Here is a 26,704-nt window from a genome sequence, read left to right on the forward strand (position 1 = left end):
ACTATTTGAAGGGAACCAACTATGATTGAAACAAATAAACTTACAATGTCATTATCTTGGATCAAAGAAAGCCTCAAAACTTACCTCGCCCATTGGAAGATCAAGACATGGCGTGCGAAGCATAGTTGGATGACGGCAACACCGCGATCGGCCGTGTACTCCAGATCAAGCCCCAAGAACTTCTCATGATCCACTGCATGGTCAAACCATCGTTCCTTCAACTGTTGAAGAAAAAACGGCACCTCCCTGCTCAGGTTCGTGTACACGACACGGAGCTTGGTCGTGCCATGTGCGAGCACCTCACGAAAGCTAGTTGGCATGGTGGAAGAAGAGAAGGGAAGAAGAGAGGAGAAGAACGGAGAGGGCGACGCGAGAGAGAAGAAGAAACAGAGAAATGGCGACTGTACGCTTCGGTTCGTGCTTTTCATCGCCCGAAACGACGCGGGATGCAAACCGTTTGGGTCTTTAGTCCCGGGTTGAGCCACCAACCGGGACTAAAGAGGTATACCAACCGTCGCCACCACTACGGCAGGCCACGTGTGAGGCCTTTAGTCCCGGGTTGAGCCACCAACCGGGACTAAAGGGGGATACGAACGGTTGCCACCACCACTGCCCGCAGCGTAGCCCTTTAGTCCCGGTTTGGGACACGAACCGGGACGAAAGGCTCCTTACGGGCCAGGACTAAAGCCTCGAGGGAGGCATAGAGAATTGGGGGCGACGTGGCCGGGCCTTTAGTCCCGGCCCAGAGGCACGCCGGGACTAAATGGTCCCGGCCAAAGGCCCGTTTTCCACTAGTGTTCGTGTCTCGAACCGGGACTAAAGGGTTTGGAGGCTTTAGTCCTGGTTCGTGTCTTGAACCGGGACTAAAGGGTAGACCTTTAGTCCCGGTTCGAGACACGAACCGGGACTAAAGGGGTTTTGTATTTTTATTTTTTCCTGTTTTTAAATTTTATTTGTGTTTGTAGTTTCTGTTTTAAATTGGTTATATCTTTTAGGATATTTAATTTTTTTTGAGTGATTCTTTTTGCATTAGATTCAAAATTTTGTCTAGTTTCTGTTTGTGCAATTAGTTTTTAAATTTGAATGGTTTAAATTTGAATTTGTTCAAATTTGCTTCAAACCCAAATTGTGAATAACTTGAGTTTACAAATAGTTTTTAATTTAATTATTTTTTCTCCTAGTCATCTGTTAGATTGTTATCACAGTAAGATTTATTTGGTTATTTTCAGAATAATTTAAATTTGGATTTTAATTAAAACAATATTGTTTTGCTTATATAGTTGTTTTAGTCATTTAATTGTTGTTTTTTATTATTTTTAGTTAGTACTTTTTGTAGATTTTAACATGTTATTGTATGGTGCATATTGAATGCATAAAAAGTATGGAATTAAAATCATTTTAATAAAATGCCTTTGTAGCAGATGGGTTTTCGTTTGAAACCTTGATACTTCGAAGGATGATCCAGTTTGTACACGAAGTGCAACCAGTTTTTATCGTAACTCTCTCAAATTTTTAGCACATGCCATGTGGGTGAAACTATGATACCATGCCAACTTTCAACCTTTTCAGAGTTCATTTGTAGTGCTTTTCAATTTCAGGGTCAATTAGCTCAAAAAAGTAAGTAAATGCATGAAAAATACCAAATGAAGTCAGAAAATATTGAAAATTTATGATGTGGCTTTAAATGGTGTATTTTAAACACACAAAAAGTATGGAGTTCAAATAAGTTCAAAAAAAATGAAATCCCTTTGCAATAGATGAGTTTTCGTTCGAAACCCTGATACTTCGAAAGAGATTTTTCATTTTGTACACGAAGTGCATCCAGTTTTTGACGTAACCCTCTCAACTTTTTAGCACAAGCTATGTGGGAGAAATGATGATACGATGCCAAGTTTCAACCTTTTCAGAGTTCATTTGTCGGGCTTTTCAATTTCAAGGTCATTTAGGTCAAAAAATCATTAAATGCATGAAAAATAGCAAATGAAGTTATAAAGGGTCGAAATTTAGGATGTGGTTTTGAATGGTTTATATTGAATGCACAAAATGCATAAAATGTCTGAAGTTGAAATAAGTAAAAAAATAAAATATCTTTCTAGCAGATGGGTTTTGTCCGAAACCGTGATACTTCGAAGGAGATGGTCCAGTCTGTACATGAAGTGCATCCAGTTTTTGTCGTAACCCTCTCAACTTTTTAGCACAAGCTATGTGGATGAAATGATGATACCATGCCAAGTTTCAACATTTTCAGCGTTCATTATAGTTCTTTTCAATTTCAGGGTCATTTAGCTCAACATAGCAAATAAAGTTAGAAAGGGTTAACTCTGGCTTGGTTAACCTTAGTTGTGGTTCTGGCAGGGACGGTGCTAGCAAATGTAGTCGACGGGTATGATTGGACTCTTGGCTAAAGGGGATTCTGAATTTTTCAAACTCTACCCTCCGTGGACTGTCTTTTTAAGTTTTGTAGAAAATAAACAAAAATGCTAAAATCTTCAAAAAATAAAATCCTTTGAGATGTAGTTAGGTTTTAGTGCCTAGTTGGTATACAAATTTTGAGATATGAATTTTGACCGTTTTTTCAAAAAAGGGAAAAATGTAAAACGGCCATAACTTTTGCATACGACGTCAATTTTTTTTAATATATAAAAAAAACTAGAGAAAATTGGGAATCGATTTCACCGGGGCTTGCCCGGTGAAGTTTTCTCACATGCTCAAAATTCCAAATGTAAAAAAAGATATGGCAAAAAGAAGTTTTTTCCACAAAAATAAGAAAAAATAATTTTATTTAAAATCTTTAGGTTGTTTTCATTGAAATTCACTATTATTATTACTTATTTTGTTTATTTTAATAATTGTTTGAATTCAAAAAATTAAATCATGTGACATGACATCAAACCTTAGGTTGTTTAGGATTGATAGCTTAGTATTGTCAGGAGAACAACAAGTGCAGACTTGGCAACTAGGGGCGATAGAACCAGGAAGTTAAGCGTGCTCGGGCTGAAGCAGTGAAAGGATGGGTGACCGGCCGAGAAGTTAGACGATTTGAAATGAGTAATCTACGCTAGAGCAGTGAGGATGGGTGAACCTTTGGTCCCGGCTTGGAACAGGGCCCGGACTAAAGGTTAGGCCTTTAGTCCCGCCTCTTTGGTCCCGGTTGGTGAACCGGGACTAAAGCCCCTTACGGGCTGAGACTATAGGCCCTGTCCCCACTAGTGTTCTCCAACTTCAATACCAAATTAAACGCACGGAAAGGCTACAAAGAAAAACATTGTCAACAATTTGCATGTCTAGTCCAGCAAATGACCAAAACATAGAGCATACGCGGCCTACAATTTGCACATCCGACCAAATAATCAACACACTTACTTGCTCGAAGACTTGGGCATCACTTGGCCATCGTCCGATGAGTTGCTTCAAGTGGTCGCAATACTTGGACATGGACTCTTGGATGGTGTATCATCGATGGTTAAGAGACTTTCCCAAATGGTCGCAGATGAGTTTGTAGGCGTAGGGTTCGTAATATGCTTGTCCTCATGGAACCAAGTGAAAAATTTCAGACAAAATGTTGAGCCCTTTTGCTTTGTGTCATAGATCAGGCCAATGCTAGTGGACAACTAGTGTTCACTAGTGTTCTCCAACTAGTGTTCCCACTAGTGTTCTCCAACTTCAAGACCAAATTAAACGCACGGAAAGGCTACAAAGAAAAACATTGTCAACAATTTGCATGTCTAGTCCAGCGAATGACCAAAACGTAGAGCATACGCGGCCTACAATTTGCACATCCGACCAAATAATCAACACACTTACTTGCTCGAAGACTTGGGCATCACTTGGCCATCGTCCGATGAGTTGCTTCAAGTGGTCGCAATACTTGGACATGGACTCTTGAATGGTGTATCATCAATGGTTAAGAGACTTTCCCAAATGGTCGCAGATGAGTTTGTAGGCGTAGGGTTCGTAATATGCTTGTCCTCATGGAACCAAGTGAAAAATTTCGGACAAAATGTTGAACCCTTTTGCTTTGTGTCATAGATCAGGCCAATGCTAGTGGACAACTACACGGCGCACAACAACTCGTCATGTGTGATGTTGAAGTTTCCTCCTCTACCAATTTTCTTTGGATCCACAACAAATTCATCTGGATCAGGGTTGCCGTCACCATCCGCCTCTTGCTCCTCCTGTCGAGTGGCCCAATTTGGTAGCGTGTCCGACTGCGTGCCTTGCTGGGTGTATGTGTCAGACTTGGTGTATGTTCCCGTCCGGGTGTACGTGCCAGAATGGGTGTACATGCGCGGCTATGCGTCATCCACCTACGTGTCCTTGTAGAAACCTCCACCTCCAGCTTTGTCAAGGATCATGTATGTGTGCTCACCCGCCGTAGGCATACCAATGAACTTCATGAGGGCAACGAGTTGCTCCGCGCCCGATCAAGCTGCGACCATGCATACTCCGAGAAAACTAGCGGTGTCGCGTTGACGTTGACGCAGCAAGACATGTGCCTAGAGGCGGATGTCAGGACTCTCTACCGAGCTACTCACCGACACAGAAGTTAGGAGCCCTAAACGTCGACGACCACGGCTCCCTACATCCCTATCCCTACCACGCCCCCCCTCCGTGATGACAACTGGTACGTCACCAACGTATCTATAATTTTTTATTATTTCATGCTATAATATTATCATTCTAGGATGCATTTTAGGCATTTATTTGCCAGTACATATTATTTTTGAATTCTAACCTATTAACCAAGTGACTAGTGCGAGTTGTTGTTTTCTGCATGTTTTTGGCTTTTCAGGTTTACACTACCAAATGAAGTCCAATTGCCATGAATTTTTTTGATGATTTTTTCTAGACCAAGAGAATACGTGGAAGCTTCAGGAGAAGACCAGAGGTCGCACGAGGGAGGCACGAGGCAACAGGGCACGCCCAGGGAGGGGTCAGCGTGCCCTGTTACCTCGCCCCCTCCCCCAACCTCTTGCGTCTCATCACATCCCTCACCGGCCTATAAATTCACGTATGTTTTGAAAACCCTATAAGAACTCCTGAAATACTTTTTACACCGTCACAAGTCTCTATGACCCGTGTGCCCATCTGGAGTCATGTTTCGGTGCCCTGCCGGAGGAGGATCGATCACAAAGGGCTTCTTTATCAACCTTGCTGCTCCCATTATGATGCGTGAGTAGTCTACCATAAAACTACAGGTCCATCGCTAGTATATAGATGGCCCTCTCTGTTGGCTCTTCAATACAAAGTTCATCGCATCTTCGTGATGATCTATTCGATGTAATCACTTTGTGTGGTGTGTTTGTTGGGATCCAATGAATTATGGATTTATGTTCAGATTATTCAGGAAAAAATTCGAGTCTTCTCCGAATTACATGATTCTTATTTGTATGATTATTATAGCTTCGTAAATCTCTCCAGTCTATTGATTTGGTTTGGCCAACTACATTGATATATCTTTAGTGAGATGGGTGCATTGTAGTGAGTTCAATCTTGTGGTGCTCTATATCCCAGTGACAGAAAAGTTACAAGACACAGATTCATATTGATTGGATTCTTTTTGTCTACATCATGTCATCATTCTCCAAGCATTACTCTGTTTCTCATGAACTTAATACTTAGAGAGGCAAGCATAGAAGCACTCTCGACATGGAGTAATAGTAGTAGGTGTAGGTAGGAGTCGACTTTTTTTTTCTTATGGGCATGAAGCCTATACACACATGATCATTGCCGTGAATATCACATAACTATGTGCTTTCTATCAATTGTCCAATAGTAATTTGCTTACCCATTGTATGTCTACTTCGAGAGAGATGCCAGTAGAGAACTCTATAGCCCACGTGTCTAGTTCGAGAGAGATGCCACTGGAGAAGAGCCAGATTGTATTGCTCTGTGGGAACTCACCCACACGAAGAATGGAACATGGTCTAACACAGAGTCACGGGATGTTTACGTGAGTACACCGACTTTTGGTTATTCTATAGTTATTCAAGGATGTGCATTCGACATGCTTCATCATTAGTTGGGATTATTCATGCGTTAGATCGTGTTGTTCTTGTTTCATCTTTTTTAGTGTCAATATTGATGCCATATCTATAATTGTTCTTTTCATTTTTAGGACAAAGCATGTGAAAAGGTTAAAAACAAAGAGACTGAAACTCAAGGTCCACTTTCAGATGAGCAAAGAAACAATATTTTCCAGAGCACATACAAAGGCACTCTACAATGCAAGTCATCGCAGCTTCGTGGGTACGGATACATGGCCAAACCTTCAACTGGTTCTGAAAGGTTTCGTATCCAGTTTGAAGAGCAAGCTCGTGCTACAACAGCCACCCAGCAGCGAAACTCTGAGCTCAACCACCAGGTCAATGATTTACAAGATCAACTACAAGCTGAACGTGCAAACACACAAGAGATTATTAAATTGGAGCGTGCTGAAAGAGAGCAACTTGAGGAGAAGTTAAAAGAAGAGCGTGCTGAAAGGGAAAGATTGTTGGAAGCGGAGCGAACATCAAGATTGGAATTTGAAAGAAACATGATGGCGAAGTTTGCAGAATTGAGCAAACATATGGGAACCCAACAGGTGATTACAGGCATATACTTCAAACCTCTTCAGATTTATGTTGCTTACTTGCATTGTTAAAAGTGCACTTCTATTAACATGCGTTTACGAACAGGATTGACAAAGAAAATAATAATCCAAACTTTCAAAATACTCTTTTACAGAGACCTAGTCCTAATAAGGCTACACGTGCAAGGCCAACTGTTATTTCTTCACATGCGCTCATACATACTTCAACAAGAAACTCTCGAATGTTTAAAGCAATTGTAATTTACAACTTTGCTTTCTCTTCATTTCCACATGCATTTTATACATCATTGGCCCAATACATAGAGGAATTTTTTCATTGTACCTAATTGTTTCTTTCTAGGTGACTCAGTATTTAGTTAAAAAGAACGGTTGTGATTTGCATGATAGAAGAAGGTCTAAGCATGTCTCCTTATACATTACGTTTAGAGCCAGCCTAAAAGGGATGAGTCAGGATAAATAAAAACAATCGCTAATTTCGAGTCCGGGACCAATATATAGAGGAATCTTTCCATTGTACGTAATTGTTTCTTCCTAGGTGACTCAATATTTTAAACGCTAATGAGGGGAGGTATACTGCGTCCAGCCTAATTTTAGATTTTTTGGTCAAGCACAAGTTGAAGTGCAGAGAAAAGACATAGGGAGTACATGAGCTCTTTTTCTTAGCCTCCACTACTTTACGTGCTAATCAAAGGAACTAGCTTGCTAAAAAAATCAAAGGAATTATCCTCCAACTGTATTTTTCTTCACCACAAAAAAACTATTTTTCTCATGCCACTAGTGGGGACGGGACCTTTAGCCCCGGCCCGTAAGGGGCTTTAGTCCCGGTTCATCAACCGGGACTAAAGGGGCAGGACTAAAGGCCTAACCTTTAGTCCCGTCCCTGTTACAAGCCGGGACTAAAGGTGCTCCACGTGGGCGCCTCGTAGCGCCCCAGGGGCAGGACCTTTAATCCCGGTTCGTTACACGGACCGGGACTAAAGAGTTTCAGATTTTGCTTATTTTTGGTTTTTTTTTGAATGAAATTATTTTTGGGTTTTAGGGTTTTAGGGTTTAGGTGTTCGGGAGATTAACGTGATGCCTCGTTTGGTGTTCGGAATTAGTTTTCATATAATTTAAATAAAAATAATTATGCATATATATATAAGATTAACTTATCTTACAAGCGAGCATATATATACAATTATATGGAGATCTGAATTATCAAGACTAGAGCCCGTCTATTCGATTACATGGACGAACATCAGTAATGGCCCCTAGCAACACTAAATCGTCCTTTGTCATCTATAGCTTCCGTCCTCAGAAAGGTCGCAAGCTCCTCTGCAAGAGCAATCGCGCGTTGCTCTGGTAGGACCTTCGTTGTCATGGCCGTGTACTATATAAGAAGAGGAGATGAATATGAATATCAATCATGATAACAAAGAATGACGGGTAAAAATAGAGGTGTGAATGTTCATTGCTTACGTCGAATCTGTGATCCTTGTGCTCAGAGGTAAACGTGCGAATGGTCTCGCAAACATAGTATCCGCATAGATGCGTTCCCCGTGGCTACTGGTCGCACTTTACGAGAATAGAATATATATAATTAAAATAATAATCTAGCATCATAAATGTATTGAAAATAGAAGTATATCATACTACTACTTACCTGAGCCGCTCTAAAGGTCACCTTCTCAGGAAAGTTACCCGGAGTCACGCACTTGAACCGCTTCCAAACCCTGCCCGACAAGGATAATGATTTGCTAAGTTTTTCATTAATTTATATATCAGAAAATCAGTGAAAGAGACCGATAGAGCGCAAGAATGATTGAAATTACCCTTGGAGCATGTCCTGCAGGCTTTGGAACTGTTCTAAGGGTCTCGATAATGGGTCGAAGGCATCAACTCTTCCCTTATCAATTTGAATGTCCAACAGAATCCAATGGAAGCTGCACATGTATATATATATATATGTGTGTGTGTGTGTGTGTGTGTGTGTGAGTAACTTATCAATTACACTTATAAGTGAATGGACACAACAGAGTAAAGACCCTCACCTGAAGTTGTATGGAAACAATATGTGGTCACAGAAATTTTGATCTGTTAGAAACCTTAGAAGGTTTTCCTCCATCTCCTTGGGTTTATCAGTTAGCGTTGCTATATGTATTTTATCTGGGTCAATAAACCCAATATTTAGGATGTTCTTACTTTTACAATCCAGAATCTTCATTCTGCATAATAGAGTACAAGTTATAATAGACAATTAAATGAAATAACTAAACAAGTTATATGTAGAGAACGAATTGAAAAACTTACAGACAATAGCAACTCATAAGCGATTTGTCGAGGGCGTCGCCATTGTACATCTGGAAGAGTTCATCAAAGTCGATATGGATTTGTTCGGGGCGGCCGTAGTACTCCCGTGGGACTCTCAGCACGATCATCGTTCTCCCATTCTTTGATTCACTTAAGTACCATTTATGCAAGTAACACATATTTGTTGGGAGATCATCTTTGCTGACCAAAGGCTCTCCCATGACAAACTATGGCTTAGGGGCTACCACAGCCTTGGGTATCCTGTCGTCTTGGGAAGCCAGCAAATCTTCCACCGAGACACCACATTCAGCCGCCCACTCCTTTGCTATTTCAAAAGCTTGCCCCTGCACCGGGGGGGGACATTCTTGGTTAACACCTTGAGGGTTGGGATCGACTGTTTGGCCTGTTGTCCAAGCTGAGGAACGTCTGATTTTTTCTTGCTTGTAGTTGAACTTGATTTGCTCCCACTTGCACTTGCACGTGATCTCCTCTTTTTCACTTCCTTCTGCAATATGCGTGTATAGTCATCAGGCTTATGGTGTAAGTCATACTGTGATGGAAGGGTCGTGAAGCATTTTGCAAATGCTATTTGCTTCTCGGTGTATTCCGGGCGGGGCTCGGGTTCATTCTTTTTCATCTGCACATCATGATGTTCCTTTGCTATCCTGGCGTTTTCCTCGGGGGTACGATCATAAGGTCTGATAGGAAGATTAGCATGACGTACCTTTGGGAGGGGCGACCGTTTGCACTTTGGGGGGATCCGTCGCTTAGGAATCGTCGGCGGAGCGTTCTTGGTGGCACGCTCCCGCTTAGTATCCGGAGCGGGAGGCGGCTGAGACGGACGACCCAAGTCCGGCGGCGGTGATCGAGATGGACTCGTGTTGTGCTGGCCGAAGTCATGTGGAGGGCTTGGAAGTGATATGCTCTTTTCACTTCCTTCTGCAATGTGCGTGTATAGTCATCAAGCTTATGGTCTAAGTCATACTGTGATGGAAGGGTCGTGAAGTATTTTGCAAATGCTATTTGCTTCTCGGTGTATTCCGGGCGGGGCTCGGGTTCCTTCTTTTTCATCTGCGCATCATGATCTTCCTTTGCTATCCTGGTGTTTTCCTCGGGGTACGATCATAAGGTCTGATAGGAAGATTAGCATGACGTACCTTTGGGAGGGGTGACCGTTTGCGCTTTGGGGGGCTCCGTCGCTTAGGAATCGTCGGCGGAGCGTTCTTGGTGGCACGCTCCCGCTTAGTATCCGGAGCGGGCGGCGGCGGAGACGGACGACCCAAGTCCGGCGGCGGTGATCGAGATGGACTCGTGTTGTCCTGGCCGACCTCATGTGGAGGGCTTGGAGGTAATGGAGGTGTAGGTGACCTACGACGACTCGGAGGTGGTGTTGTCCTTGGGGCCGAGCCTGGAAGCTTGATGTAGTTCTTGTCCCATAGGATGACTCCACCCAGTACTTTTCCGAGTGTCCTCTCATCTTCGGGTCCAGCTATGTCGAGCTCCATATCATGAAACCCCGTCATGATTTCATCCACCCCGACTTTAGCAAAGCGGCCAGCTGGAATCTCACGGCCATGCCAGCGTGCATCAGGGCCAGAAGGTAAAGCTTGTCCGACGGCCACCTTCATGGATATGTTCTTGAATTTTTGATGGAGTTCACATGATGTTGACTCCTTGATTCCATCCACGGGGTAGCCGGGACCGCCCTCTATCATTCTTCGTGCATCGTCGGGCGGGGCCTCAGATTCAGCCACGCTGCTTTTCCGCTTAGATGGAGCGCCGGTAATATCAAGTGCACGATCTTCCTGGCACGCTACTCCTCTAAGCTCATCAATCTGCTTCTGGTTCTCGTTAATCCTAGCAAGCAACTGGTTGAACTTGTCATTCTCCTCATCCTACTGCCGCTTCTTTGCTCTCTCTCGACTTCTGTAAGTGTCTTGGTCTCTGGCAAACCCAAGCCACCACGGGTAAGAAGGACCGAAGCCTCGTGTTCGTCCTCCATGTTTGTCATTGCCGAGGACCAATGTGAGCAAATCGTTCTCTGTATCTGCAGTGAACTTTCTTTTTCCCTCCTTAATTTCTTTCACTATGCTTTTCCAATTCTCCCTGGGTATCCTAAGACCGTCACTGCAGATGAGGTGCCCTGTTTTTTCGTCGTACGAACCACCATGCGCTAGGAACCAATTTCTTGCTCTCAATTCCCACTCATCACGGAGTGGTTCAGGTACGATGCCTTTATCTAGCAGATCTTGCTCTATCTTATCCCACTTTGGGATGGCATTCTCATAGCCCCCTGGCCCCAGCTTGTGGTGATATTTCTTCTTGTCGGCATTTATCTTGTTCTTTTCTGATAATGCGTGGGCATCTTCTGACTCCTTGTATTCTTGAAATTCCTTCCAGTGATTCGCCTGCTTGGCTAGATACCCCTCGAATACTGGCACTTTCTTTGTCTTCAGATAGTTTTTCCATAGCTTCTTCTTCCAGCTACGGAACAGTTCGGCCATCTTCTTTAGAGTCCACTGCTTGACTTTGGCCCTCAGTTTGTCTGCGGCGTCTTCATTCTCACATTCTGGCAGGTTGAAATGTGACATGAGATCATTCCAAAGATTATCTTTGTACCTTTCGGCGACATAGCTAGTCACTATCGGCTGCCCCTTTGCGCTTGTTCCACTCCCGAACGCTGATCGGGACGTGATCCCTAACGAGAACTCCGCATTGCTTCTTGAATGTGTCAGCAGCATTCTTAGGAAGCTTGGGTTCGCCCGTAGGCAATATCACCTCAAGGGTGTAATGCGTCCGTGAATCCAACTTTCTAGTCGGGCCTCGTTTCGTAGCTTTGCTCGATGTGGAGGCCTAAGAGGGAGAAACATTCATCAAATGCATGTATATGTATACAATATAGAGCTATCTCCAATATTTTTCACATATTACAAGTGATTGTCTAACTTCATATGGATACCTCGCCGGACTTTATTATTTCTTCACCGGCTTCTCCACCGGCTTCTCCATCAGTGGAGCTATCACCTTCTCCGTCATTGGACCTATCTCCTGCCCCATCGGCTTCATCTTCGTGTCGCTCGACCTCCATTCCATATCCGGAGGCGTTTAGATATGACGACGGAGATTCAGCTGGTTCAACGCCGGGGCCGTCTTTGATTATATCTTCGAGAAGTTCTTCCTCTTCGAGGTTCCTGATATGTGGATCCATAGTTCTGCAAAAAACAAACATTTGATTAACTAATAAACTAACAAACTATATAAGAGGGGTTGGAAACTTCGAAGTGTCGTTTTATATAGGAGGACCTTTAGTCCCGGGTCTTGGCTAGAACCTAAACTCTAAAATACCAGCCGGGCGGAGCCCAGTCCTGGACACTTAAGCATATACAATAGCAAAATTAAACTAGTTCTATTAATTTTCTTGCTAAAATTAAACTATTAACACTTAAGCATATACAATAGCAAAATTAAACTATTAACACTTAAGCATATACAATAGCAAAATTAAGCAATAATCTAAGAAACACTATTAACACTTAAGCATATACACTATACAATAGCAAAATTAAATGACAAAAAAATATTTCTTCTTCTTGTAACCCTAAACTAATTTTTCCTCTTCTTCTATTTCTCCTCTTCTTCTACTTCTTCTTCTACTTCTACTTCTCCTCTTCTTCTACTACTTCTCCTCTTCTCTTCTTCTACTTCTCCTCTCCTCCTCTTCTAATTTTTTCTCTTCTTCTATACTTCTCCTCTTCTTCTATTTTTCCTCTTCTTCTCCTCTCCTCCTCTTCTTATTCCCCTTTTTCTTCTTTTCTTCTCCTCCTCTTATTATTTTCCTTTTTCCTTATTCTACATATAATCTAGCACAAACCTAATAACAATAGGAACTAAATGACAAAAAAAATCTTTTTCTTCTTTTCTTTCCTTTTTCTTCCTTTCTTCTCCTTTTTCTTCCTTTCTTCTCCTTTTTCTTATTTTCTTCTCCTTCCCTTTTTCTTCCTTTCTTCTCCTTTTTCTTCCTTTCTTCTCCTTTTTCTTCCTTTCTTCTCCTTTTTCTTCTTTTCTTATCCTTTTTCTTCCTTTCTTCTCCTTTTTCTTCTTTTCTTCTCATTTTTCTTCTTTATTTCTACTGGCCGAGTGTTGGGGAGGTGGGGGCGGGGGGCTTACCGGCCGGAGGTGTCGACGACGTGCGGCGAGGAGGACGGCGACGCGCGACGAGGAGGGCGGCGTGCGGAGAGGATGACGGCGGCGGCAAGCAGGACGACGGCGACGGCGAGGAGGACGGCAGGCGGCGGCGAGCAGGACGGCGGGCAGCCTGACGACGTCGTCGAGTTCGTCGTTGTGCCACGCTGGGCAGGAGAACGAGAGGAAGAAGAAGAGCAGGTGGATCTTTAGTCCCGGTGTGTGGCTCGAACCGGGACTAAAGACCCCCTTTAGTCCAGGGTGGAGCCACGACCCGGGACTAAAGGCCCTTTTTCGGCAGACCAGAAGGCGGGAAGCAGGGGCCTTTACTCCTGGGGCGTGGGAAGAACCGGGACTAAAGGTTAGGCTATTAGTCCCGATTTTAGAAAAAAGCCGGGACTAAAGTGTTGCCTATATAAACCCTCGCCCTGCCCACCATATCCCCTGTTTTTTGGTTGTTGAAGTGTGACCATGCCATGCTCTTGCCACTCTAGTTCATGCACATGACGTGTTCGATGAAATGCCCGAGCCACTCTACTTAAGCTTTCTCCTCTCCAAGCTCGACCTCCAAGCTCCCTTTTCCTTAATATTTGTCTAGGTTTGGCCGTGCACCAACTGCACAAGTGTTTTAAAAGGTTAGCTACTTCATCCTTTCATTTGTCACTGCTAGTGTAGCTCATTTCAAATGCTCAAATTAACTTCTTAGAGTCTGCACATGCGTAGGGTGTCGTCCCGTGCCCGTCCTCACCATTGTCGATCGCCCCGTGCCGATCTCGTCGCGAGCACCACCGTGGTGAGCCTCTTGTTCTTATCTTCTTTTTAAAATAAAAAAAAATCTTACTTGTATGATTTAGATACATACTTGTATAAATTACTCACTTTCATTACTTTTTGTTATTATATAGTGCGAAGGTTTTGGTATCCGCCTCCGTCGGCCCTCGTCCTGTCTATGATTCGGATGTGGTATATATTATCTTTTATAACTATTTGTTTTATTTAGTGTTTATGACAATTATGACGACCAACGTGACATATATTTTTTTAATATAGGAGGTATGTGAACCGGAAATTCCAACCCACATAAAAATTCTTGTCGAGAAGTTAAATTTGGTTGAAAAAGAAAACAAATACTTGAAGAAAAAATTGAAAATAATTGAGGATAAGAATATGGAACTCGAGTTACATGTCACCGATGTCATCGATGATCGCAAGATGAAGATCGATGCGATGGGGTTGAAGATGGATGCAATGCGCTTGAAGATGGATGAAATGTGCTTGAAGATTAGGAATATTATAAAATATGCCATTGATAAAGAGGCTTGGTATCATTATGTTGTTGGATCAATTGTTACCTTAGTTGCGATTTTGATCGCGTTTGTTGTTGCATTTAAATGTTTTACATAGTTGTATGTTGTTTTATGAGAGAACTTTATGTATTTATTTTTTGCAATAATAACATTTGATCACTACTGTTCTTTGGCTTTAATGTGATGATGAACTTGTATTGTGCATCACAAAATTTCAACAGTTTCTGACTTCATTTGGTATATTTCGTGCATTTACTTTTTTTTTGAGCTAGTTGACCCTGAAATTGAAAAGCACTACAAATGAACTCTGAAAATGTTGAAAGTTGGCATGCTATCATCATTTCACCCACATAGCATGTGTTAAAAAGTTGAGAGGGCTACGACAAAAACTGGATGCAGTTCGTGTACAAAACGGATAATCTCTCTCGGAGTAGCAGGGTTTCGAATGAGAACTCATCTCTTACAAAGGGATTTCATTTTTTTGAACTTATTTGAACTCCGTACTTTTTGTGTGTCCAAAATGCACCATTCAAAGGCACATCACAAAATTTCAACAATTTCTGACTTCATTTGGTATATTTCGTCATTTACTTATTTTTTGAGCTAGTTGACCCTGAAATTGAAAAGCACTACAAATGAACTCTGAAAATGTTGAAAGTTGGCATGCTATCATCATTTCACCCACATAGCATGTGTTAAAAAGTTGAGAGGGCTACGACAAAAACTGGATACTCTGAAAATGGAAAGTGTTTGAAATTTAGTACATTCCATACATGCATTACATAAAAGGTTTAATACATTATTACATTATTGCACCAATATTCCTATCTATTATTTCTGTTTTCTTCTGGGTCGTAGCCATGGAGAATCTTCATCATTCAGTAGGATGCTTGGGTTAGTTTTTACTTTGAAGGGCGGAATTTCAGGAAACTTATTATAATCTTCTCACATGTTTGTCTTGTCATCTACTCCCACGATGTTTCTTTTCCGTGAAAGAACTATGTTGCGTTTTGGCTCATCGGACGATATCTTCTTTTGCTGATTTCTTTTTCTCGTTTTTGTAGACATGTCCTTCACATAGAAAACCTGAGCGACATCATTGGCTAGGACAAATGGTTCGTCCATGTATGCAAGATTGTTGAGATCCACTGTTGTCATGCCGTACTTTTGGTCTACAACTACCCCGCCTCCTATCAGCTTCACCCATTTGCACCGAAACAAAGGGATCTTAAAAGTAGGTCCATAGTCAAGTTCCCATATCTCCTCTATGTACCCGTAATATGTTTCCAAACAATGCCCATTCTCGTCTGTTGCATCAAAGCGGACACCACTATTTTGGTTGGTGCTCTTTTTATGTTGGGCAACCGTGTAAAATGTATTCCCATTTATCTCATACCCTTGTAAAGTACATATAGTCGAAGATGGTGGCCTGCCCAAACAGTACAACTCATCTCCAACGGTGTCGTCATTCATGAGATGTGTCTGCAACCAACTGCCGAAAGTCTTCTCGTGTTCCCCTTTAATCCAAGAGTCAGCCTTCCCCGGGTTTTCGGAGCATAGAATATTCTTGTGTCTCACGATATACGGAGCCACCACGATGGAATTATGTAGAACTGTGTAGTGTGCTTGAGAGAAAGAATGCCCGTCCATACATACTTTTGCTTTCCTTCCTAGTGTGCCTTTTCCTGTCAGCCTACCCTCATACCGAGATTCAGGAACACCAATCGGCTTAAGGTCAGGAAGAAAGTCCACACAAAACTCAATGACCTCCTCTGTTCCATAGCCCTTGGAGATGCTTCCTTCTGGCCTAGCACGGTTACGAACATATTTCTTTAAGACTCCCATGAACCTCTCGAAGGGGAACATATTGTGTAGAAACACAGGACCGAGAATTCTAATCTCTTCGACTAGGTGAACTAGGAGGTGTGTCATTCTATTGAAGAAGGATGCCGGGAACAACAACTCAAAGCTGAACAGACATTGGACCACATCAATCTGTAACCCTGATAGACTTTCTCGATCGATTACCTTCTGAGAAATTGCATTGAGGAATGCACATACCTTCACAATTGCCAGGCGAACATTTTTCGGTAGAATTCCCCTCAATGCAACCGGAAGCAATTGCGTCATAAGCACGTGGCAGTCATGAGACATTAGGTTTTGGAATTTTTTGTCTTTCATATTTACGATTCCCTTTATATTCGACGAGAAGCCAGTCGGGACCTTGATACTGAAAAGGACTTCAAAGAAGATTTCCTTCTCTTCCTTAGTATGAGCGTAGCTGGCACGCCTTTGAAACTGCCCTGGATGCATGCCATCTCTTCCTTTATGACGTTCCTGGTCCTCCCGTGCTTCCGGTGTATCTTTTGACTTCCCATACAAGCCCAGGAAGCCTAGAATATTCACGCAGAGATTCTTCGTCAGGTGCATCACGTCGATTGCCGAGCGGACCTCATGGACTTCCCAGTAGGGTAGCTCCCAAAATATAGATTTCTTCTTCCACATGGGTACGCGCTTATCAGTGCTGTTAGGAACAGGTTGGCTGCCAGGACCCTTTCCAAAGATTACTTTTAAATCTTTGACCATATCAAATACTTCACCACCAGTACGGATGACAGGCTTCCCCCGGGGTTCTGCCTTGCCATTGAAATGCTTGCCTTTTTCTTTAAGGGATGCTTGGGTGGAAGAAAACGACGATTGTACGGGTACACATTCTTCCTACATTTGTCCAGATATATAATTTCTGTCTGATCCAAACAGTGCGTGCATGCATTGTATCCCTTGTTTGACTGTCCTGAAATGTTACTAAGAGCAGGGCAATCATTGATGGTTACAAAAAGCAACGCTCGAAGGTCAAATTCCTCTTGTTTGTGCTCGTCCCACACACGTACACCTGGTTCGGCCCACAGCCGTAAAAGTTCATCAACTAATGGCCTTAGGTACACATCAATATCGTTGTCGGGTTGCTTTGGACCTTGGATAAGCACTGGCATCATAATGAACTTCCGCTTCATGCACAACCAAGGAGGAAGGTTGTAGATACATAGAGTAACGGGCCAGGTGCCGTGACTGCAACTCTGCTCCCCAAAAGGATTCATGCCATCTCTACTCAGACCTAATCATAAGTTCCTTGCGTCAGCTGCAAATCTCGGGACCTCTCTCTCGATTTTTCTCCACTCCTGACCATCAGCGGTGTGCCTCAACTTATCGTCTTTCATACGATGTTCCATGTGCCATCGCAACAACTTCGCATGATCTTTATTTCTGAACAGACGTTTCAACCGTGGTATTATAGGAGCATACCACATCACCTTGGCAGGAACCCTCTTCCTGGGTGGCTCGCCCTCAATATCACCAGGGTCATCTTTTCTGATCTTATACCGCAATGCAGTGCATACCGGGCATTTATCCATATTCTCGTACTTCTCACCGCGGTAGAGGATGCACTCATTAGGGCATGCATGTATCTTCTGCACGTCTAATCCTAGAGGGCAGAAAAGCTTCTTTGCTTCGTACGTGCTGGCGGGCAATTCGTTCTTTCTTGGAAGCATCTTCTTCATCAGTACCAGCAACTTTTCGAATGACGAGTCAGTCACACCGGTCTCTACCTTCCACTTCAGCAATTCCAGTGTGCTACCCAGCTTCTCCTGGCCATCTTCACAAGTTGGGTACAACAATTTGTTGTGGTCCTGTAACATCTGCTCGAACTGCAACCTCTCCTTTTCTGTGTCGCAACCTCGCCGTGCATCTGAAAGGACCCGGCCAAGATCATCAGCGGGCTCATCTGGTTCCCGTTCTTCATCCTGATCTTCTTCTTCATTGTCTTCCATTGCGGTATCAGCATACTCAGGGAACATAGATCGGTAGTTGTCATCATCGTTCTCTTCTTCTTCATCGTCGTCTTCCATCATAACCCCTCTTTCTCCGTGCTTGGTCCAAACATTATAGCCCGACATAAAACCGGACCGAAGCAGGTGGCTCTGAATGACTCTTGAGGAAGTGTAATCCTTCTCATTCTGACATTCAACACATGGAAAAAACATATAGCCACCACCATGCTTGTTCGCATGGGCTGCATCTCGAAAAGAATGCACGCCTTCTCTGTAAGCGGCTGTGCGTCGATCACCGTACATCCATGGATGGCTCATCTGTGTTATACGACAATATATCAAATACAATCACGATCCTAAAAATTAGTACCGCACGGTCTAAACGAGGAAATATAGTTGCTAACCTTTTAGAATAAGTAGAAATAAAGAGGAAGAGGTTTAAGCGTGGCTCAGGCATCTCATATCGTAGTTGTGTTCGGTGAACTGAAGCGGCATCGCTCTAACACACATTTCAACAAACACCTCTAGTGCATCAAAAAAAGTGGAGAGCTAGCACACACCCACAATCCTCCATCCAAGAAAAATGCAAGGAAGAGGGGAGAGGGGGGCTGTGCTATATATAGGCAGAGGACTTTAATCCTGGTTTGAGACACAAACCGGGACTAAAGGTGGCGCACATGCGGGCTTCCCACCGCGTACCCCTTTAGTCCCGGTTTGGGACACGAACCGGGACTAAAGGCTCCTTACGGGCCGGGATTAAGGCCTCGAGGGAGGCATTGAGAATTGGGGCGACGTGGTCGGGCCTTTAGTCCCAGCCCAGAGGCAGGCCGGGACTAAAGGGTCCCGGCCAAAGGCCCGTTTTCCACTAGTGTGCCAGTACTTCTTAACTTGTACACATCAGCGAAACAGATTCATGCATGCTAATTACTTCCCCCATTTGTAAATATAAGCCCCTTTTAATGATTTCATCACGAATACATACGAAGCAAAATGAATTAATCTAGATTTTAAAATATGTCTACATATGTTTGTATGTAGTCCGTGTTGAAATCTTTAAAAGGGCTTATACATTAAGTTTAGAGCCAAAAGGGATGAGTCAGGATAAATAAAAACAATCGCTAGAAAAGCTTGAGTCTGGGCCCAATACATAATACATAAATATTTATAATGTGGATAATAAAAAAATGGTTTTACTAAACATACGTGAAAAATGTGGCTACTAACTAATCCTGATGGTACTTTGACACCCGGGAACACCAAGTATCAAGGAATGAGGTAAAAGGTTATTTGGTATTTCGGTGTCACACATCCAGATTTGTGACACGAGTTAGTACACAACAGGAACATACATAACAACAAATAGGAAATCTAGCTGCGGAAATGCGCGGGTCACCCCGCTAGTTTTGCATTATTGCAGTACCATTGATATGATTTTTGAGGTATGAAATAATCTTTTCCATAATATTCATATGCATTTTCTTGTCTACCTTAATTCCTTGGATACTTCTATATATTTAAAATAACAAGCTCCCATAATTAGTCTAAGAACTACTCTACATTTTTTATACAAATTTCTTCTAGAACAAATTTATGGAGTCAGATTCACCTATCATTCGACCTTTTTGGTACATCTACTCATGTGGTTATAGTATAGAGTATAGACTCACAGTAAACATAGTTTTGCTTTTGTAAGTATATATTGTGAATGATTTTCTACATAGCCCATCTTATATACCTCGTGAAACTGCAGCCACGTAGATCCCAAGTGTTTATTGTTAGAACATTAAACATGTAGATCCCAAGTGTTTATTGCTAGAACATTAAACATATATATACACCGATTATTATTGCTATGAAATTTATATTAAGGGGCCCTGAGTCATGGTTTCGCCCTCGCCCCCCAAAATCACATAACTGGCCCTGCTTTTAGTACATGTTTGCTCACACGATATCAGTCCAGTTAGCACGACGACATTTTTTTAAACAATGTGGCTGGAATAGTTGTATGATGTATGTTATGTTGGGCTCATTAACTAGATTTTTTTATTTCTTAATTGCAGGGTCCAAATAACTAGTTGGACTGGACTCGAGATAACGGAGGATCCAAAGAACTACCTGGACTAGACTCAAGACCACACACAATTTAGTCTTGGCACTTAACTAGGATGGTTGGGCTATATTTCAGTTTCATTTGATGGTTTGCTATGAGAACTATGAGTTTATGAATCTATTATATGTACGGTTTTGAATAGTATAATTGAATGTCATATTTTTTATGGTTGCAATAGGCTATTACCACGATCCACTTTTGGTTGCCACATGTTTGCACAACGAAAAACATAGTGTTGCAACTTGCAACACAGCATTTTATATTGTCGCAAATCAGTATAAAAAGATCTCTACCCTTAGATATGTGAATTATGAACGGCATCACGGATAGACGCCGAGGAATAGGGATATATCACAAGCCCTAAATTCTAACAATATTTAGATGTGTTTTAGCGAAACTGTAAAAAATAATTAATACCGTTTTTGTTCGATTGTGGGCTGTGCTTGACCTCACGAGGGGAAGCACTAATGGGCTGCTTATTGGAACTAGTAATTGAGCACGTGCAAATGCACGTTTTGACTAATATTACAAACATACATGAGAACCGACATACACTTCAAGATATTTTAATTCCTGCGTATGCAAAGCACGTCTAGGCCAATGTATAATCTAAAATTTGCTATGATAATTGCACATAACTCATATTTAATTATCAAGCAAATACTTATGTGTACATATGCTTTTGGAAAGCCAAATAATCACATATTTACGAATTATTTTCATCTAGCTTGTCGGAAAATATTATTTCCTTCTTCGCAAGTTCAGTTTGGAACTACTTTGATGTTAGCAAGACACTTCTGCTAATTAAAATATTGTTTTCAGAAGATCCTTTGCATAGTGTTATGGGTACTGAGAGATGAAAAACCATAGTGGCCAACTATTAAACGTACGATGCATAGACAAACATCAGAAAGGTTTGCCTTCAATGCTTGATATGAAGGCCACTCTGTTCAGGTAAAAAATCATCCGGAAATGTCAACCTCATTAGTGAAATCCTGAAGAAGAAAAAATGCACCACATGACTCATCATATATCACAGAAACCAAAGAATCATTTTGCATGCTTAGAACAGAGCACAGTTTAGTTGCTTGAGCTAAAAGATAGCAAAATCTTGAACATGTTGACACAAACTAACACATCGAACAAGAGATAAGGGAGGGGGATGAGGGTGACAGACGACCACTCAAAAGGCCTTGGCTGATCTTTATTAAAATAGAAAAGATGAGTTACATGAAGAACCGTCTGGCTACACAGAGATGGTGTTGCTGACGTCTACAAATACAACAGAAGCAGAAATTTCAAGGAAATATTCAAATATTGGTACATAAGATATCCGTACAAGTATGAAACTTTATAAGTGATAATCCTGCATCATACTCATAAATGAAACTATAATCTTTCATATTTCAAGGAAATATTCAAATATTGACACGAAAACAAACAAAAAAAACTATAAGCAGCATGCCACCATGGAAATCATGAACCATGCATACTCTCATAAATGACCAACCTTTCCAGTATTTTCATGGGAAGACATTGGAGAAAACATCAAAAGCTTGGAATATCAGGAAGTGCTAGCAGTTAAATTTTGAGGAAGAAAATACTAATGACCATGGATCTAAGTGGACAAGCCAAAGGCAACCAGAGATGATAGAGACATGTCTCCATTCAGTCAATGACAAATAAAAGTGAAGATCCTTAGAACTCAAACGTGTTGTCATCTACTACCACTGCAAAGCATATGCATCGTGCAAGTTACAGTAGCGCAAATTAACTCACCTCTTTATTCAATTGCTGTAGTTTTGATTTTGTGAGCCGTGCAACCTTTATCACTTCGTTAACATCCTTCTCCATGTGCCTTTTGATATCTGCAATTCAGTAAATCATGTGCAATGAAGTGCCTGTTCGGCAATGTACCACTCCGTTCCTTTGGAAACAAGGAGCGACAGAATGCCCGCTCCAAAGAAATGAACTGCACGTCGCTCCGCTCCACCGCAGAGTTAGGAGCCGGAGTATCTCCGAACGGATCCGAAATCGTGGAAGCTTGCAAACCTACCAAATGCTAGTGAACTTGTCAGATCATAAATTCATGAATATTTCAGTAGTAAATCATGTGCAATGAAATTGTGGAAGCTTGCAAACCTACCAAATGCTAGTGAACTTGTTAGATCATAGATCCATAACTCCATTTCACAAAATATTGTTAAATACACATATTAAAAATGCTAACCTATCTAATGCCCAAACAATGACACATGCTGGTGTCGAGATAATGTATCATCTTTCGAGAAGATATCGTATCATGTTAATTCTTAGATCCACTCACAACCAGAAGGTGCAGTAATCTAAAGTAGAACAATACTCATTTAAATCTCTATAACAGAACAAGTTATGCACAACAACAATGTACAAAAGAAAGAGAAAACTTGAAACTGCTCTTTGGTAAATCGCTGCTTGATTGGAGGTTGCCTTTCACTAAAAGTTGTAAAAGAAATGTAAAGGAATGAACAACAAGTTGCAGCATAAATGATAGAGCAACAAACTGGGATAGCTCCGTCTTTGAAACAACAATGCCATGGGAAGCGAAGTGATTCTTAAAAAAATCTGGTAAGGAAGGCCCAAATCAGTTTATGTAAAATAAAAAAACTGGAATTCTTTATTTCAATGCACTTCTGAAAAATGAATTGTACGACCAATTTTACAAAGGTCAACACTCATTTTGCCTAATATAAAAATTAAACTCCAGTATCTATAGAGTTCGTAGAAACTTTGCTCCAACCAATTTGAGTTTTCAATCAAATCTTTAGTAGTCAATGTGATACTACTACTACAAATTATATCTATTCTTTTTGCTAAATTAGTCGTACACTTCATACATAGTTATTAATCACAACAATATTCATTTCATATAGATGTCGTTACATATTACTGTATTGAGAACCGTAGAGATATATTTTTTAAACATACGGATTAGAAACTATACCTGGAATGTAGAATTATTAGGTGACACCTCCGCAGCGAAATCATAGTCTCTAAAGCTCGCTACTTCCCATAAGATTCATGGTTCAGCAAAAAAAAAATGTTCACTCTGTTAGTTGCGGACTATGAAGGAATCGTGGAACTGAAGTGGCCCGAGACAAATAATCTCAAAACAATACATGCCTCCTTTTTCAGTATTTCATTTATTATTCAGTCCCTCTCTTTAGCACTTCTCGTGTCCTTTTTCTTTTGTTCCTGTGTGCCTGAAAATAGAAGGCGGTACTTATAAGGTGGGTGTGCTTTGCGTGTACAATGATTATGTACTGTTTTTCATCGCAAGTATAGTTAAGGTGATATTTGAAATATAAAACACTTAATCAGAGACATGTTACATCCAATATTCATCTGAGTTCAGGTAATAAGTGAATACAGTAAAAAGATGATAGAAGTTTAATTTTCTTCTCTTCGTGTTTCTTTCGCCTCCAATTCTCAGCAAGTCTTCTCTTCTCCCTTTGCTTGTCCATGATCACACAAATCTGACAGGAATAAAATCAGAAGCAATTAATATATGAACTACATATACACAAACAAAAGCAACTAATGTATCAACTGCATACACAAGATGCAAACTTGATTCTGGTTATGAATACCATAAATAGTCTATAGAAACCTAACCTCTTGTCCAGAATATTGAAGGGCTTGCAACGGTTCCACACGATCCTGGCCAATAATAACAAATCGTGACCCTTTATTATCGTCATTACTGCTATTACTGTTTACATTCCTCTTGGACAACTCTTCTAGTTGCTTTTGAAGCAATGGTGATATACCCGCCTGAATAAATTGATGATTCAAGTCAGTGAACACATAATAGACACTCTAGTCAGGTTAGGATACCATAATCGATCCATAACATTTACTCCATGACAGAAAACTAACCCCAGCCAAATAGCGGTGTGAGAATGACTTAGGCTGCAAGGGATGTTGCAAGAGTGCATTCAAATCCTGTGATTCAGAGAAAAATATGTTCACTCTGTTAGTTGCGGATTCAAACCCTGCAGACAAATCTGTTAACACTCAACTAAATTCATCTCTACAAAAGAAAAAGTCTTACATCTCTCTCAACAGAGCTGCAGTGCACACGTTTCATCTATAGCAAATATCTTCGTTGCTGCATTTGTTCCAGTCTGGATCTTGTCGCTTCCGACGGTATGAACAACATGACTGCAAACTCATAGTCACTCATAGTCGTTGCTTTATCCTTTTTTTGTTGGCTTCTTCTTACAGTGAAGCATTGTTGCATCTTGATTTGAACTTTCTGCATTGCTACAACAGTAGATATACTCTGTTCATATGTGCTTTTCTTTTCTGCGTCGCATCTTGATTTAAACTGCCCCTCCCTAGTTCAGTTTGGTAGCAGAAAGCAAAAATCTGTTTAGTTTGGTAGCATGAGTACACTAATCTCCCTTGTTTTTATCTAAACAACATTTGGATAAGCATTTTTATCTATTACACTTAAACCCAGCATGAAGACAGAGATGCAGAAATAGGCAGGCCAAAATCAGTTGAGCTTGAGAAGGAACACTTTGCCAATATTTCCAGAAATCCAAGAAGCATTAAATATATAAGATGTTTTTTAATGTTTCACAAAATTTCAAATGGAGTGCATACAGCTTGTCTTTGATTCAAAGTTGTTTGTAAAGACCATGTAAAGATTCAGATGGACTATTGCAATGTATGGGCTACATAAGTGATTAACTTGCAGCGACTAATTTCCATGGAGATGTGAGTGTTTATATGATGTTCCCTGAAATTCTACTACTGTACAAATTCAGTTCTTGATGCGAATCGACATAATGTGAACAATGCTACTGCTAAAGATGAATTTCACTAAATCTATTTCACTCCATAAAAGAGACAAAATGTGAACAATGCTACTGTCTCCATCATTTTGATTTCACTAAACAGTAAATTCAGTTAAGTCCTTTCGATAATTTGGAATTTGACCACAAGGAGCTGTCAGCAAGAATGTTCCAATGAAACATTTTTTATTTCATTACAAAGAGACACTGTGGATTATGATTGTTCACATTATTTTATTGCATCAAAAATAACAAGGAGGGAACAATACTTTCCACTACAGAGAGACACCGTTGGTCACTTTGTTTCTAAAGAGAGACACTACAGAGAGACCATGTGAATGAAGCACAACACACACACCCACTCGACCCTGAACCCTGAACCTAAAATTTTGCTAGGCCATGTTCAGTTCAAACATTGTGCTGCTACACTGATTGAGCCGGTTCAATTTTGCAATGCAAACTGACACATGCTCGCAATCTTGTTAAGTTTACAAATTATCTTCAGCAATTATCTTACAGGTTCATCAGCACTTGAAAGAGCGGCCACAACAAATTCAGAGTTCGGAGTACAGATTAACCGAAATCTGAAACCTCAAATTTTAATTGAATTTTACCTTCTTCTACAGGCAGAGGCGGATGCCTCGGGGGGTTGGCGACGGGGATCGGAGGGCGTCGGCGTTTCCCACCAGCAGCAGTGGTGAAACCAGAGGTGCCCACCACCACCAGCATCACCCGACGGTCCTGCAGAGGAGCTCCGGACGAAGGAGCGGCAACTTGAAGAGGAGCAACAACAGCAGGACCAGGAATTTCTTCTTCCCGGCGCTGGAGGCGGCGCTGCTCCCCCCCCCCCCCCCCCCCCCCCCCCCCCCCCCCCCGCTGACGTAGCCGCTGCTACTGGGGTTGGGGCGGGCTGGCATCTCCGTAGCCGTAGCCGTCCTCCAGCCCCTTAAACTGCCCCCTCCTCCGGGACGCAGTCGTGCTGCTTCTGCCCCTGTACGAGGCCGTCACGTGCCCCTCGACCCCGTTCTCCTTGAAGGTCTCGTGGCCGGGGCCGGTGGCGGCGAAGTGCATGGGCAGGTCAGCGCTGACTGGGGCGGATGAGGGGCCAGAGCCTCGCTGAAACAACATTTTCACCACACCACATTGCTGAACATAGACAGTAATGATAATATTTGCTCAAATCAATCACCATTCGATGGCAATACGTATTCCGACGAAAGCAGCAACAACGAAGCAAAAAATTTCCAACGAAAAATCACAAGCTCAACAAGCATCCCCCGCAATAAACATCCAATCGCTTAAAACATGATACATACCTGATTTACAAGTTGGTAAGGGGGGATGCTGCTTTTAGAGATGGGGAAGGAGGCAACTGGCCATCACCACCATCATCGGCATCCTCCGCGATCTTCAGTTGCCACGTCCAAGCTGGCCGACGGTTGCCAGGTTCAAGCATAGTAGCCGGCTCGGGGTGGTAGAGGGGATGGACAGGGGGAGAGGTCCCGCGGCGGACGGGAGAGCAGATCGACTTGCGGCGGACCGGAGAGCAG

The 26,704-nt window shown here is 41.9% G+C and overlaps 1 protein-coding gene across 5 annotated transcripts; it reads right to left on the bottom strand.

The window, feature by feature from the left end:
- Positions 1-20,941: 20,941 nt before the first annotated feature.
- LOC123425044 (DEAD-box ATP-dependent RNA helicase 13-like) lies at positions 20,942-26,015 on the bottom strand. 5 transcript variants are annotated; one of them, XR_006621780.1, is made up of 7 exons: positions 25,769-26,015; positions 24,407-24,692; positions 24,232-24,297; positions 23,968-24,126; positions 23,297-23,828; positions 22,093-22,917; positions 20,942-21,308 (listed from the first exon to the last, which is right to left on the bottom strand). XR_006621780.1 is itself a non-coding variant. In XM_045108713.1 (6 exons), the coding sequence occupies exons 2-6, from the start codon at positions 24,440-24,442 to the stop codon at positions 23,503-23,505; spliced, it is 420 nt and encodes a 139-aa protein (XP_044964648.1). In that variant the 5' UTR covers positions 24,443-24,692; positions 25,769-26,014; the 3' UTR covers positions 23,495-23,502. The 5 variants fall into 5 exon arrangements, 1 of the variants encoding a protein (XP_044964648.1); XR_006621781.1 differs by having other exon boundaries at positions 22,093-22,365; positions 24,407-24,618; positions 25,769-26,014; XR_006621779.1 differs by having other exon boundaries at positions 22,093-22,365; positions 25,769-26,014.
- Between the last annotated feature and the right edge of the window lie 689 nt (positions 26,016-26,704).

Source organism: Hordeum vulgare, chromosome 2H (genome assembly GCF_904849725.1).
Source record: "Hordeum vulgare subsp. vulgare chromosome 2H, MorexV3_pseudomolecules_assembly, whole genome shotgun sequence".
Taxonomy (NCBI): Eukaryota; Viridiplantae; Streptophyta; class Magnoliopsida; order Poales; family Poaceae; genus Hordeum; species Hordeum vulgare.